The following is a 16,598-nucleotide window of genomic DNA, read 5'->3' as shown; positions in this document are numbered from 1 at the left end:
AATCCTCCTTTCTTCCCAAGGAGCCAAAAAGAAGAATCTCAAGGGGCTATTGTAGGGATATTGGGCCCAGGAACTCATTATTTATATATATATATATATATTGGGTCTAGGGCCCAATTCGAGAACGTAAAGTCGTCCGAGGAGGAGTAAATATTGTTAGGGGAGTTCATGTTAGTAAATGAGAAAGTTAATTTTGGTCATAAGGGTCCAGGAGGGTGGGCCGAGGATGCCTCATCGGCTGGCCAAATCCGAGGTCTAGAGAGATGGTTTGCCATCCTGGGGAACGTTTCAGGAAATTTTGTTGATACAGATAAGCTTCACAGAAACGTAGGATAGGGAGGAGTCCTAAAATATCTAAGGAGAAAACTGCTACCACCGCATTAAATACTCTGCAGCTAACCCTCTGGTTGCATTAATGTGGAGGTGATACCTGAACGATGGTTTTCAGCCTTACAGCTATTACATAAAGACTTCAAGAAGGTGCTAATGGGACAGGGATCAACAACAACCATCTAGTTTGCACGTGGAGGGTAAAGATGAAAGGGGAAGAGAATATAAAAGGAGAGGGAGGCAAGGAGAGAAGGGGATCGAGAAATCAAGAGAGAAATACTGTAGCAATCAGGAAACAAACTTGTAATCAAATTTAAGAAAAATATATAAGAGCTGATCTCTTCGGACTGTGCTGAGGACGATTTTCTTTAGTTTAAATCAAGCTATCTTTCTGTTCTTGTCATTTGAACCCACTTTATTTGTCATACAACTCATCTTAGCCCAGTTTTCCAATCCACTCTCTACAAATTCATTGTTTTGGGCTTTTTGGGCCTGAATCTATTCATCATTTGAACTAGGAACTCAAATCTGGTCCTTACACACACACACACACACACACACACATATATATATATATATATAAAGGTTAAGTTCTCTCCAAACATAAGATAAAATCACAACTCTCCCCTTTATAAGCCACCTTGTAAGGAGAGCTAAATGGGGGGAATTAAACCCAAAAGCCATATGAAGGGAACTTGCTTTACAAACTATCAAGGAGATAAGGAGCAAATAAACAGTGCGAACTTTTCGCTCTGTAAATGTATCAATGATGTCTTTTCTATAGTTATCTGAATATTATTTTCAAACTAATGTACTGAAAGAAGCAGCAAATAGAAAGAACCATATGGTCTGTAAATATAACACCAACAGTTGAACCTCCACATTTGTTCAATCCAAACCAGAGCAATTCAAAGAAGTCTTAATCCTTTGGACGGTGGAGCTGATAAGAGTATTGACTGTGGCCACAGATTCCACGTTCAGTTGCTTCAAAGATGAGGGGCTAGACACCAATATCTGGAAAGCCACTGTAAGCAGTGAACCACCTGACCTTACAGCATTTGCACTTGTAGAAGCATCAATAGTGCCAGTTTCAGGACGACCATCACCAGAGATTATGAACCCTGATGGAAGTATTGGTACTTCTGAAGAGTCCTCGCCATTCATAGCTATGTTGATGGCTGGTATGTCCATGGGGGCATAGACTACTAAGGATCCCGTTGTATCTGTGCAGGTTTCTTGAAGCATCAGCATATTGTTCTCTGTAGGGATGTAAGGCTGCTTCACAAACACCATTAAGATGAAAACCAAAATCATTAAAAGAATCAATGCATGTGCGGAATGTAAATTATTAAACAAGAACATTTAATTGCCAAGAAATGTTAAATTTACTATAAATTTTATTATATAAGTTTACAAACTGATATGGTAAAGAATGTGATTAGTGACACCTCAACCATTAATATTTAAAAATCTGAATTGCCTTTTTATAATTAATGATTTCTATAAGATAAAAACGAAACTCATTGGAAGAAGTCTGTGGGGGATAAAAGGCTGCTTCACAAACACCATTAAGATGAACACAAAACTCATGAGAAGAACCAATGTGAGGAATCACGAATAGGTAAATTATTAAACAAGAACATTTAATTTCCAAAAAATGCTAAATTTACTATAAATTTTTCTATAAAAACTTACAAATTGATATGGTAATGAATATGATTAGTAGTACCTCAATGATAAATATTTAAAAATCTGAATTACCTTTTTATGATTAATGATTTCTATAATTGGTGATATGTTAAATGTGCATTTGGCAATCAATTAAAAGCTAGATTTTTACTTAAATTATCTACTATTTGTGGGTCCTGTACTAGTTTTGTCTCTACTTTATTTCAATAATCTAACTTTTACCTTTTTCTCTCATATTATGTAAATAGGTTACCAGAAATAAGCAATTCCCAAACAAATACTAAATTGCTACCAATTTTACTATAAAATGTATAAATGAATATAACTAATATCACATTAATAACATAATTAATTATTGGTGTCATATCAATAACATACTAAATAAATTTTTTAATTACTTTTTGAGTGTGTTGTATTTAAATGTTGACACGTCAATTAATAAATTCTATGTAGTAAAATTAATTTTTTGAGATGCTATGTAGTAAGATTTATAGTATTCTTAGTTACTCATAACTTAAAATCATTTCTATATGTTTATAACAAACTATATAAGCTAGTATTTATTGAAATTTACTTAAGGTTTAATCATATTATAATACATTACATGATCCTGTTCCCTAATCCAAATATTGTTAGTTGCACAGCACCTTGGTAGTTCAACCCTAACGAGTTAAAACTCAATTAATTAGGACTCAAAAGTATTTTCTAATAGGAAGAATGTGAGCGTATAGGAGTCAAAAAGGTTGATGTGTGCTACTAGAATTAGGAGCTTTTATAGGTGGTTGGGGTTATGCTGTTATGGCCATTGATGATCTCATACTCCCTTCATACATTATTTGTAAACATCATATGTTATCATGTATTAAATGTGGACATTCTTGAAAAATATAGTCATCTCATGTTAAAGTGTGTACATTTATGTATGAAGTGTACGTCTAGAAGTGTGAAACAATTATTTTTTATTATATAAAGAGAGTTTTGTGTGGCTTTTTTCGGAGTGTGCTGCAACGTGAGAAGAGAGAAAAAGGAGATATAGTGGGCCTGTGTGAGAGTAAAGAAAAACATGTTTTTCCCCCTTTAGTCATGAGACACTCAAAAGAAGAAAATCTTGGGTTTTCTCTAGGGAGTAGTTTTTGGGAGCAACAAAGCAGATAATTTGAAATTGATTAGAAAAGATTTTGTTTACCAAAGTGATAAAATTTCCCCTTTTAGGATGGCTCCAACTATATTGATGTCACCCTTAGTGCAATGGTTACTCCACAAGTATAAATGATTGTGGAGTGTGGGGGGTAAGGGTCGGGCTTCAAGTCTTTAGGAGAGAGCTTCACACACAGATATACTTAGATTAGGCTAAAGTAGAATTCTATCTTGTATAAAAAAAAAAAAAAAAAGTTTGGTCACTCGGGCTGTTGTACCTTTTAATTATTGACTTATTGTATGGTATTGATAGATCTTAACATAGAGTTACTTTATTTGTTTGCCATATCTTCACTAGGTGTTTATGAAATTTTATAGATGGTTGGTCAAGTAGTTAGGAGACAGGCCATTAAGAACCTATTATACTAGGATTAATATGTCTTATATGTAAAATGGGTGATGATATTAGGTAAATTTGTATTAACTTTTAAAAAGTTAGATTATTCTATTTGATATAGATCTCAACTTAGGCATAAACTTGAGAAGATATTGTAACAAATTTTATTAAAATGGATTCATTTGAATTTAGTATGTAAAAGGAAAAAGTTTTCCATGTAAATCTTTGTGAAAGGTTTTTCTATTTACATCTTTGTATTATGCATGTGATTGATTATTCTTTTATTGTCAGGTTAAGGCTTTGGCTTGATAATTTTCGTTCAAATATATATATATATATATATATATATATATATTTTCTGGTTTTGTTAGCAAATATATATTTGTTAAATTTCTTAATTCATATGAGCCTAGATTTTGGCCCAACAAATATTACATAAATAATTTATACATATTTGTACAAGGAAAAAAAAAAAAAAGTGGAAGGGGGGAGTAATGCTAGCTATGGATACAACAAATAATAAAATTACCCGAATAACAGATACACAGTTTCCTGGATGAGCTCCACTTGCGATGCGTGCTATCTCATGCACTGGATTTCCATTGGAGAGAACATCCCACTAGCAGACAATGAATGCATACATAATATAAATTAATATTTTTTTTATTATAAAAAAGATACCTAAAAATTTAAACTTCACGACATCCACTCAATAATAAATAATTTTATCATTAGACAAAAATACTTATTAATTTTTGGCATAGACGGAGTTTTAATCCTAGATATCTTATTTGATAATAAAAGATTTTATCAGTTAAACTAATTAGAACCCTTACTATGAATTAATTAAATTGTTTCAAAACATGGCCTTTTTAAGGAGTAAATAAAAATTGAAATTGCTATGGCTAATTATATATTCTTTCACTCGTTTACGTTTATTATTTCACATACAAAACGAAGAAATATATGTTCACATTTTAAGTAAAATATATATAGTTTGGTGGACCTGAACTCGAGTCTTCTCTTCTCTGAAGAAACTAAAGACATGGTGAGGTGGGAGAGGAAGCCAAAGAGAGGTAGCAGCACTAACTATCATCCCACTGGGCTGACCTGGTTCACTGCTTTTACGAACAGACACTCGAACCCCACTATTGTTGACTTCAGATAACTGAGGAAAATCCAGTTTTCCTGTCATGCTTAACATTCCACAAAAATTCTTCACCATCCTGTGGGAAAGCTTCATAATGCTCCTTTTACCTTCAGGCAAATTAAGCACTGGAAAATCACACCATTAATATTAAAACTACCAAAGTTAATTCAAGGTAAATAATAAAAATGAAAGGCAAGCATGTGATATATATAGGGTCTGATTAACGGGGTAACATTAGAGTATTTGTTAATGAACTATTTTAGGAAAATTTTGATACCACTTTTATAAGAAATAGAAAAAACTGTTAAAAAATCAATTACTTTTTTTCTTTTCTCATAAAAACTTTTATAAAATGATTCACTAACAAATGTTCTTAGAGCATTCATTAACTAATGATTCTGAGTATACCTCCTAGCCCTCCAATTCCAGTTGGTGCAATATCATCTATGGAGTAAGTATATCTCTCACACATCCTCTTAAGTGTAACAACCCATCTTGCTGCTCCATAAGCAATATTACCGCATATGAGATCTCTATACAGCCGATGAGTTTGGGTTTTATCATCCACTTCCACATGTTCAACCCAAGTAACCTATAAAAATATATAGATTGGTCTTTGAGATCACAACTTAGTTTGTTACTTAATTGAGAAATAATTGTCTTTGGCCAGAACTAAAATCAGGAAATTGTAAAAATTGATTTAATGGAGCATGAAATGTCAAGACAATAGTAATTAGTAACGGTGTGCGATTATTAATGACATAAGGACATCCAAAACATTAGGAACTTCAGGAAATGTATAAATGCTGTCAAACAATTAACAGTTTGTTGATGGTGTAGATTGATTACTACTTATTAGAAAGGTTTAGATAAGCGATATTTTCGTGATGCCATTTTTCAAGAGAACAATAAATTGTCTTCATTAGAGTGACAAAATTTGCATGATATCTGCTTTTGCAAATGACACCCAATTCAAAGTACATTATGTCACATTATGGTAATATAAGAATGAACATTTTGAAAGAGATGGATTAGTTGGGAACTTGGCCAAAGTCAAAGTGGATAGAACTTGGCCAAAGTCAAAGTGTATGTTTCATAATTGTGCCTCAAACATAGTTTAGAAGTCCTATAAATAGAACCAAGTTCAACATCTAGCTCTTTGCTATGTGAAAAACCAAATTATCATGTTAATGTAATAAAGTTACTGACCTTGGAGTACCCGTTAGGCATATCCTGAATCATGCATCCAGAGGGAAGCTTCCAAGAGCGGGAAGGTGAGGTTTTCTCTTTTGAGCAATCATAAGAGAAATCCACAATTAACCAGACGCCTAATTCGATTTGCTGGCAATGGCGAATGAAGAAGAATTCCCTAGGCGGTACTAGAGGCGATAGAATGTGCATTTGCTCGTACATCTGCATTTAACCTCTTGACTTTTATAACAAATTTGTATTATCAAAGAAAACTGTAAGAAAAAAAGGAAAAAATAATAATTTTGATGAAGTGTTTTTTTCCTAAGGCTACTACCAGCTGCACCGAGCCACTTCGACTTGCTAGCATCCCAGGTTCAAGCACTTGAATTGTCTTTGCTTTTGTAACAATTGTGGGGAAAAGATCTATCCATTTATCCTGCAAAATTGAATGCTTTGCTTAATTTGGAATCGTTCCAGAAATATGGAGACTTTGAGGATTAATGTTACCGTGTAGGAGATATGAAAAGAAAAAAAGTTATGAATGCTGACCGAATTTAAAATCTTTTCAACTAGGTGCATTGCTTTCATGGTCACTATTTCTGAATCTTTTGATGCCTCGACACGAGCAGTGGAGTTCGTGAAATGATTAGCCCTAGGGAAGATCTTGTCATAACTGTCACGATGAAGAACAAATCCCCCATCAGCTGGGGACTTGATCCACAGAGGTTCATTGATTCGCATAAGTCTGATTAATTCATCCATGGCACTGGCAGCAGTCTCCAACACAAGTGGCTTCTCCATGTCTGAAATGTTTTTGAATTGGTATGTTAATGGAGAACTGGAACCATGGCCTTGATCAAGGGCAGCCCCTGGACCTTGATTCCGGGAAATCGCTGCCAGTACATCCATTGAAGATCCGAGCATAGGAGTCGATGACTCAATTTGTGATATTGGTTTTCCAATGTACTTGGCAAGAAGGCAGGATACCTTTTCATGCTGCAAAACATTTCCAACTAAATTTCAATGAAGTGAATTGTCCAAGTTATAAAAAATAAAAAAAAATAAAAAGAAATTTAATAGATAAATGACTCGATTTGAGAAGATCTTAACTAGCCAGGTGTATAAGAGGATTAGTTAATGTTTCTATTAGGTTAAATATTGTTACACACTTGCCGGTCCAGACAATCTGTATAAAAGAGTGTGTATGGACAGGTAGGGATGGCAATTTCGGCCCGACCCGTGGGTACCCGGTCCGGCCCGACCCTAATGGGCCGGATTTTACCCGGTCCGATTAAGAATAGGGTCGGGTATGGATTTAAAAAAAAAAACCCGAAGCGGATCCGGGTTGGGTCCAGGGTTTTATTAAAAAAACCCGAAACCCGACCCGAAACCCGCCCCGCTTAAAACCCGGTACCCTAAATTACTAAAATGCCCTTTATATATATATATATATATAACCTATAATTCTAACCTAAATCCCTAACTCGGTAATCCCCAAATCACTCAGCCTCCCTCACGCAGCTCTCCCTCACTCCGACTGGCTCTCTTTTACTCCGTAGCCCATCTCCAGTCACCGGCTCTCCCAGTCTCCCTCACTCTGCAGCTCATCTCCAGGTTTGTGTCATCGGTTCTTTTTTTTTTTGTTGTTGTTGTTGTTGTTGTTGTTGTTGTAAACTTGTAATGTTGTTGACCGTCGACCAACAGGTCCGGCTCTCCCTCACTTGGCAGCTCATCTCCAGTCACCGGCTCTCCCTCACTCCGCAGCTCATCTCCAGGGTTAGAGCTATAACTAGACTCCCCTCCAAAATATTAAAAAACTCTTTTATTTTATGTATAGTTGTTAAAACTCTAAATATTTAGCTACAAAAATAGAAGTCCTCCCTCTCAAATATTTAAGTTAGTCCAATGATGCTCTTAAAAAATAATAGAATTTGTTAATTGGTCTAATAGTTATAAAGATAAGGTAGTATTTATTTTCTCAAATTCATTTTTTGTACATGTATAATATCAAATTAGACAATTTTTGTATACTAATTTGAGTTTAAAAGATAATAAGTTCTCCTAAAAAATTATCTAGCGAATATACTTATGTCAATGATCGATAGTTTTGTATACAATATATTTATAAATTATCACCTACTCTAATATCAAAATATTAAGGTTTGTATATGTGTATATGTTTACGCACGTGTGTGATAGTTTGTCTTGACTTTTGACTAATATATTAGTATCATAATTTGACCTTTCAAACAAAAAATCCCAACTCCGCCCTTCTGTACGGATTTTGTGCAATAGTGAGAATGTGATAATTATTACTCTTTCGACAATTGAAACATGCCTCTTCTTTTAATTGGGCATTTTCGATCTGTAGTTTCTGTAGGCTACGTTGCCGTTCTTCTTCTCCGAAAGGTGGACCTCCACATGATGGGCAAATCACATTTTTCAGTGCCTCTCTGATTGCAAGGTTTTCGCATTGAATCTTATCGTTCTCTGACCGTAGAGTAGAGTTATCTGCTCGCTCATGTTGAGCCTGAAAAGTATAGACATGGAAGAATAACAAAAGGTCATGCATCATTTTTCATACAAAAGCGTCAAAAATGAGAAAATAAGAAAATTAAACCTTTGTTTGAGTCCTCTTGTTTTGGAACCAGAACTTTATCTGTTTGGATTCAAGCCCAAGATCCCTGCTCAACTGGCGCCGCTGGTTATCATCCGGATGCGGGCATTCCTTGAAGAATCTACATCTCAGCAATAGAAAACCCCATTAGCCTTAGAGAGAGGCAAGCAATCATATGAGACAATTTAATAGGCGTGATGTGTCCATATCAGGCTCTCGTCATGTGGATTTCTAAAGACTAACACCATAAGGACATGCCCCCCATCATATCATTAATAGATGATATGGTTGTTGATTACTCATCTTTTTTAAAATTTTGTGAGAATATAAGCTATACGACGAAAATATAATTTAATAGTAAATTTGTTAAAATTTGTATCCAATAACAAAATATTAAATGATATGGTATTAATTAAAGTTACATTAGTTGTAATTCAAACTCATGTGTGTATATATATATATATATATATTAAGTAGTATATGTACGGGGTCTTACATATGAATTAAATGAAAGCACAAAAATAATAAGAGAGGAGAGAAGATGGTAATTAACAAAAATAGGAGATTATTACCACATTACCTATAGGTAATGGCAAGACGATCTCTCATAAATACAATCTATAAAACAAAAATAATCCTTAAACAATGCCACTAAAGATCAAATTTTCTACTAAGTGAATATTTAAAAATAATTCCTATATTAAGAGTCTTGTAATTCAACTGATCGACACATTTTCTTTGTTTTCCAACGGAAACCACCAGAATTCTAATCCCCCACCCAATTATAAGGAAAAAAAAAAAATCAATTCCTACAATAAGAACCGTAACCATTAATAGCCAATAGGTACACCGGCATCACCCTCCTTACAGGGATAGCCAAAACCCACATCAGAAAAGTGATCAAATCGGCAAAAAGAAAAAGGTTACTCGCTGATCAATCTAGAAACAAAACTTGGATATGCTCTAGATCTAAATATGCATATGATGAACACACACACACACACACACACAAAAGGTGACTTGTGGAATCATATCAATCAACGATAATTCTTACGCTTCAAGTTGCTGTATCTGGTGAGAGGTATGGCGATGGTAGGACCTCTTCCCCTTGCGAGCATTCGATTGTTCTTGCTCATCACCTGAGCCACCACCACCACTTCCTATCGGGAAATCCATTTTCTGTTTCAGGCACACTACACTAAGCGATAATACAACCTTAAAATACTGAATTCCTTTCTTTTTCTTTTTTTGAGAGAAATTGAATTCCTTTCTTAATTCTTGTGGTGTCTATGTCTGTAAACCTTGTATTTATATAACCTATTCATGACAGAATGGGAGTACATTGTACATGACATATATGGCCTCACACGGGTCAACTCCATATAAGGACAGTAAATTATCACCAAAAAAACCCTATCAAGAGAGCGAGGCTGGTGGGTCTAGTCTTGGATTTGTTGGGTTCAAATTTCAGTAACATTTTCTCGGTTTTAGACACAAATCTATGAACTCCACCCAAGTAACAGCTAAAAAGGTCAGCGAAAATGGTGGGAGTAGGATATGCTGTGAAAGAAAGCTACCAAGTATGGAAGATTTATTCTAAATTCCTAACCAAAAGAAAATGGCAACCTGCATGGTTTCCAATATTACATTCTTTTGTAAGGTATGCAGTAAACGTAACTGACAGTTCTCAAGGCTTCATTTCCTTTCTCGTTCACTAAGAAAGAATATGATAAGGATGACTATAACGAGCAAGTAGTTCTTTACCTTTTCATCAACACGTTAAGTTTCTTTTTGGTGCTCTAGTTTATTGAAGAAATTAACAACGTGCTTGAAGCTATTAATTAATGAGAAAAAGAAAAGAATTTGAATTATGTACATGTTTAATCTCAAATTCGTGAGGATAAAAATCCCTTTTACTTAGGAATTAAATAATAAAATTAAAAAAAGATACAAATATTTTAGTGAACGTCAGATGGAACGTTGGAGATGAATTTTTCATTTCCTTTAAGTAGTTATTTGTACATATAAACTGTTTTACACAATTGTGTAATTTAAAAAATCACGAAAACTATGACTTGAAATAACAATTTCTAATGATTTTTAAGAATCTAATTAGTGATTTTCAAGAATCTAATAATGCCATATTAGTTTAATGACACCAAGACCACTTGGTGGGTCCCACTTGAGATGATCTTATCTGCTCGGTTGACCACATGGGGCCGATATTTCTCATACATCTTTAGAGGTATTAGGAAAATTTTGATAAGGACATTCTCTTTAATCGCAGGTGGAAATTGTCACCTAGGCCTTTTTGACAATTTGACTTCAAAAGTTTGGAAAGTTCTATTTTTGGATTATATCTCCTAAGTTTAGAGTACATTAACCAAAAACCCAAATTAATGAGGCTTGAAAAATTTTTAAACTGGATTAGTAGGACTTATTTATTTTTTATTTTTATCAACTGCATTAGTAGGACTAGTTTATTGTGATAAGAGCAACAATACTGCATTACAGTGGCGTTTCTATTCTAGCACATCTAGCACCCGAGAGGGACGATGACATATTTTGGTCTAGCGACTTAAGATGATTTCTAAATGATCGATGTCATGTCTTAGTATGTAACAGCCTTCAATCATTTTTGCATGAGTATCTTGCTTGCTGATTATAATAAAACTACATGTTAAGACAAAATTTAGCTATAAAATTAGTTATAACCTAAGGTTACAACCTTATTTAATAAAATAAACATTACTACATATTTTGAAAATCTAATCGTTGAATTGCATATTCTTTATGCTCTTAATACACATATCAAATTTTGTATCAATCAGATATTATTTATTATATAATCTATAAGCTTATATTTTATACATAATTTTAAACTACAAAAGCTTGTAATTTAAACAATTTATTGATGATATAACTATTAGGGATTTACTAACGTGTGCCCTTAGGGCATATATTAGTAAACTATTTTAGAAAATTTTTTATGAAAAAATGAAAAAGTAATTCACTGTTTTGACAGTTTTTTCAATTTTTCATAAAAAGATTTTCAAACCTTAGGGCACACATTAACCAGACCCTAACTATTATTCTTTAATTTTCTATAAATTTTGCAAGCATGGTGAATATAAAAAGAAAATGTAATCCATCGGTGGATTTATCAAAATTCACTTCCAATAAAAACATATTGAGTAAGGTTGTATTAATTCTAAGGTTACAATAAATTTTATAACTAAACTTTGTCCTTCTAATAAAACCATATGTTAATCATTTGTTTGTTAGGGAGTTTGTTAGAGTGGTCAATTTATTATTAGAGCCCATTGGCTAATTATTTATTATCTTCTCTCCCTTGCCCCTGTGTCTCTAAGCTTTGATGTGTGTCTTTAAAAATAAAGATCTTGTACATAATTGATTAGGTAGTAATTATTGTTTTATTTGCACTTCATTCAATGAGAAATATTCAACTGTAATTTTGCCAAATGATTTGACTTTCTCCATGTAAACTGACACATATTTAATGTATATTCAGTTTTTTCCAAATCCCTAAAAAAATGTGAATAGTTTATTTTAAATTTTGGGTCATGCTAACGAGTGCCCTAAGGGCACTCAATAATAATCCATTTTAAGAAAGTTTTAATATCACTTTTATGGGAAATGAAAAAAACTGTCAAAACATTAATTGTTTTTTTTTTCTTTTCTCATAAAGACTTTTTTTAACTGGATTCTTAACCAGTGCCCTAAGAGCACTCGTTAGCATTTCCCTTAAATTTTATCACATTAACGGATGCTGTATAGCACCTGTTAACAGCACCCTATATTATAAAATTAACCTAAAAACCCAAATTAATGAGGCTCAAAATTAAGTACCGTATTGCGGTGCCGTTTCTATTCTATCACATTAAGTACCCAAGAGGGACAACAGCGTATCATGGTCTAGAGACTTAGAGATGCTTTCTAAATGATGTCATGTCTTAGTAACAACTTTCAATCATTTTCACACGAGCTATCTTGCATGCTGATTATAATGAAGCCACATGTTAATGTTAATCATTTGTTGTTAAAGAATTTGTTAGAGTGGTTAATTTATTGTTAGAGCCCAACGGCTAGTTAGTTATTATCTTCTCGGCTCTGTTGTGTGTTTATGAAAGCAAAGATCTTGTACATAATTGATTAGATATTAATTACAATTTTAGTTGCACTTCATTCACTAAGGAATTAAATCTCTCCTCCTTTTTATTAAAGTTTGGATCATATTAGAGCTTTGATTCATGGATCCTATAGAGTTTGTTAGAGTGGTTAATTTATTGTCAGAGCCCAACGGTAGTTAGTTAATTATAATCCTCTCTCTCTCTCTCTCTAAAAGAATAGATCTTCTACATATTGATTGAGTAGTAATGACATTTTTCTTTACAGTTCTTTCACTGAGAAATTATCTCCACTTTTTCAAAAAATTTTACATTATATTAGGGCTTTGATTAGTGGCTCCTCTTCTTGAAATGCTAGTACCACCACACCATCATTAACCGCTATTTCCCAAAACACCATAACTCCCTAATAATCACAACAACAATTATTGCTTCTCTCAAACATGTCAAATCTTATATCCATCAATCTCAATTAAAGTAACTACGTTGCATGGAAGAATCAAATTGTCACAATTCTTAATGCTTATTCATTGATTGATCACATTTATGGTTCAATTTCTTGTCCAAATCATATTGATGAGCATGAAAATCTAACAGCTGCTATGAATCCATATTATCAAACTTGGAGAATCAGAGATAAGGCTCCCCTCTCTTTGATAAATTCAACATTGACACCACAAGTTTCCTCTTTGGTTGTTGCAATTAACAATGCCCAAGAAGCTTGGAACACACTGTAATAGGGGTTCACTTTTACATCATGAGAAAAAAATTTCAATCTTATGCTAGAGCTGTAGAGTATTAAAATGTGTGTTTGGCACCATTTTTCTAAAATGGTGTTTTGAGAATAGAAGATACACATATGGTGTTTGGCATGAGGATGAATTTTTAAGAAAAAGTTAAACTTTGTGTGGGGTCCACTTTTTCAGAATAGGATAAAATACTATTTTGGTCCTTAAACTTTACTAAAAATTTGTTTTTTATCCCAAACTTTAAGAAGTTCATTTTTCATCCTTAAACTATTGAATAGTTCATATTTCGTCCATAAACTATTGAAAATGTTTTATTTATGTTTTTGAACTTTACTAAAAGTTTGTTTTTCTTCTCTAAACTATTGAAAAAGTTCTTTTTTCATCCTTATTTTTGTCCCTATACTATTCAAAAAACTCTTTACAAAGTTTAGGGATGAAAAAAAAAAACTTTTTAAAGTTTAGGGACGAAAAACAAACTTTTAATAAAGTTTAAGGACCAAAATAATATTTTACCCTTCAGAATATTTACCATAATTCCACTAAGATCTGTTTTTAGAGTTGTTAAAATATTTACCATAATATTTTAACACTATATTTTGAAAACCATATTCTAAAACTCATTCTAATCACATGATTTAAAAGTGGGACTCACCAATTTTTAGGTTTTAAAAAACAAAGCAAAATTTGTATTCAAGTTCTGATACCTAATAGAAACTTAGTAAATGGGAGAGAGAGATCCACTAGAGCAAAAATAAGAATACATAACATTGAACATAATAAAATAAAAAATTGAAATATATTGTTCCAATTGTTCTTTTGGAAGTTTTCTGAAAAGTTAATCATAAGTTCTTTAGTTAAATATTGGTTGCAATGTATGAGATATGAATATATAAAATATGGCAAATTACAACTTATCCATTTGTGGTTTGATCGAAATTTAAGTTGCTTACTTGTGATTTGAAATTTGATACTTTATCTACTTAAGGTTAGCTCAATTAGAATTCTGTAACTCACATTTGTTAAAAATAAGGTTAAATATGTAATTTTGTTCCACTTTTATGTCCCTCTCTTCGTAAAACATAAAACACATACATAAACAAGACAAAACAAGATCAAAAGATAGGTGGGGTTTATACTTAAGTTGTCGGTTTATACTTAAGTTGTCTGTTATTAAAATACTCCTTTTTGGTCATGTGGTTTCAGGGAGGATCTAGTAATGCTACAATAATCCAGTTGCGTGGAGAGATAAAGCAACTCTTGAAACAGGCGAGCTCCTTGTCACAATGAGTGGTTCTAGAGGTTTATGAAAAGTCTTTTCTCCAACCTCACTGGCGAAATCCATCATATCAAAGTTTGTTGTCAATGCCACTGGCATTTAGAATTGTATTGTTATGATGTTTATAGCTTCTTATTTGATATGATTAGCTTCTGTTTAGTTTCATGTTTGTTTGAAAAAATTGAGCGTATATTCCTTCCTTTTGGGTTATAGTGGTTTGAAATTGACAGTTTCAATGAGTATGTATTAAATATCAATACAATATGATTTGCTCCTTTGTTAATTGTAGGCCATCCACATTTGCACAAGCTACGAAACTTAGGAGGTTAGTAGGTGGATGTTGAAATATAATCATTTATTAGGAGGCATACAACTTAGGTGCAAAAATAGCATCAAGTGCTGAGTTTTGATTGTTTATTATGTAGGAATTGACTTGATGATTCGATCAAGCTTACTAGAGAGGATCTTATTTTCATTAGCAACTTTTGACTAAAGTATGACTTTATCTCCCCTTTGTTTTGATGGGTTTTGTGTGCATTTATTTGTTTGTTTTTCAATTTGGAGTGGAAGGCTTGCAATGGACGTATAGTGCTTGTAGAAAGATTTATCTCCAACATAAAGAAAAAAGTTCTTTTGGCTAGAGCTTTGACGAATGGAACGTGGGGGAGAAGAGATTATCATGGTTCTTAATTTTACAAAACCCTCCCTTTTTTTATCATGCTTTTGTATTTTTTTTTTTTTTTTTGAGAAGAAAGAGACATAAAAGTTAGCAAAACCACATATTTAGTCCTATTTTTAAGAGATGTGGGTTACATAACTCTAATTGCCTTAGATGGGTAAAGTGTCGAATTTTAAATTATAAGTAAGCAATTTAAATTTTGATCGTGGGTAAGTTGTAATTGGTCCTATAAAAAAAAGGAAGGTAAATCATGCTTTAACAATGGGTATAGAATAATTTTTGAGCACTTTTTGACTTTTGTGCACTTTAGACTCTAGAAGATGCTATATTTTTCCTTGCATCATCATTATTAGGGATCTAAGACTTTTTCTATTTTGATAGATATGATAGAATTTCACTCTATGACATTTATTCTATGATATGGTTCTATAATGACCGGTAAAACATGGGGATCTACATCGGTGGTTTTTATTTTGCAATTCCCATCTTCCCATATCCTTCTCTCTCTCTCTCTCTCTCTCTCTCTCTCTCTCTCTCTCTCTCTCTCTCTCTCTCTCTCTCTCTCTCTCTCTCTCTCTCTCTCTCTCTCTCTCTCTCTCATAATGGTTCTTGATTGGAGCCCATTGCCATCGAAAAGTGATGCCAAAGGTCCCCAAATTGCACTGCCAGGTTATTGACTAAAAATGGAAAAAGATACCTCTTCTCTTATCGTCTTTGAGATTAAATTATGAAGAGAATGCATTCAATTTGGGCCTAGTGCAAGCCATACTCTCCAATAACAATATGCAATCAACATTTTAGTAAACAATGAAATAGACCTACCACATACAATCACCACTTCTTAAAACCCAATTTCATAAATAAATTAATTAAAAGAAAGAAACCTACATGATGAAAAATTTCAGTTCCCACAAGACTAAAGAACCAAGAGTTTCCAATTTCCAACCACCTTAGAAATCGCCAGCATTTCTTTTTACGGCAACCTCAACGGTCTCTAGCAATTCCTCACTGCCTCTAATTCCTCTTCCTTGTCAGACTAATTGAGCACTGCACTCTGCCACTGAGTCTGTAGGCAACTTGGATGAGTCACCACCTTTCCTCTCCAACTTGGACTGTGTCGTTGAGTCTAAGTCTGAGTTCTCCTTCACCTTCATCTCAAATGATCAGATAACTTACTCCCTATAGATTTGTTTTTTCCTTTGCATTCACTCTCTTCATCTTCATCTCCAAAAAAT

General features: G+C 33.2%; 1 protein-coding gene across 1 annotated transcript; it reads right to left on the bottom strand.

The window, feature by feature from the left end:
• Positions 1-1,218: 1,218 nt before the first annotated feature.
• Positions 1,219-9,687, bottom strand: LOC115968377 (homeobox-leucine zipper protein ROC8-like). Its single transcript, XM_031087763.1, has 10 exons — positions 9,566-9,687; positions 8,515-8,632; positions 8,233-8,424; positions 6,444-6,890; positions 6,229-6,330; positions 5,913-6,116; positions 5,112-5,295; positions 4,560-4,828; positions 4,083-4,172; positions 1,219-1,605 (listed from the first exon to the last, which is right to left on the bottom strand). Exons 1-10 carry the CDS (start codon positions 9,685-9,687, stop codon positions 1,219-1,221), a joined length of 2,115 nt encoding a protein of 704 aa, XP_030943623.1.
• Between the last annotated feature and the right edge of the window lie 6,911 nt (positions 9,688-16,598).

This window comes from Quercus lobata, chromosome 2, assembly GCF_001633185.2.
Source record: "Quercus lobata isolate SW786 chromosome 2, ValleyOak3.0 Primary Assembly, whole genome shotgun sequence".
Taxonomy (NCBI): Eukaryota; Viridiplantae; Streptophyta; class Magnoliopsida; order Fagales; family Fagaceae; genus Quercus; species Quercus lobata.
Note: the sequence above shows the minus strand (reverse complement) of the source record. Positions and strands in the feature narration are given on the sequence as shown.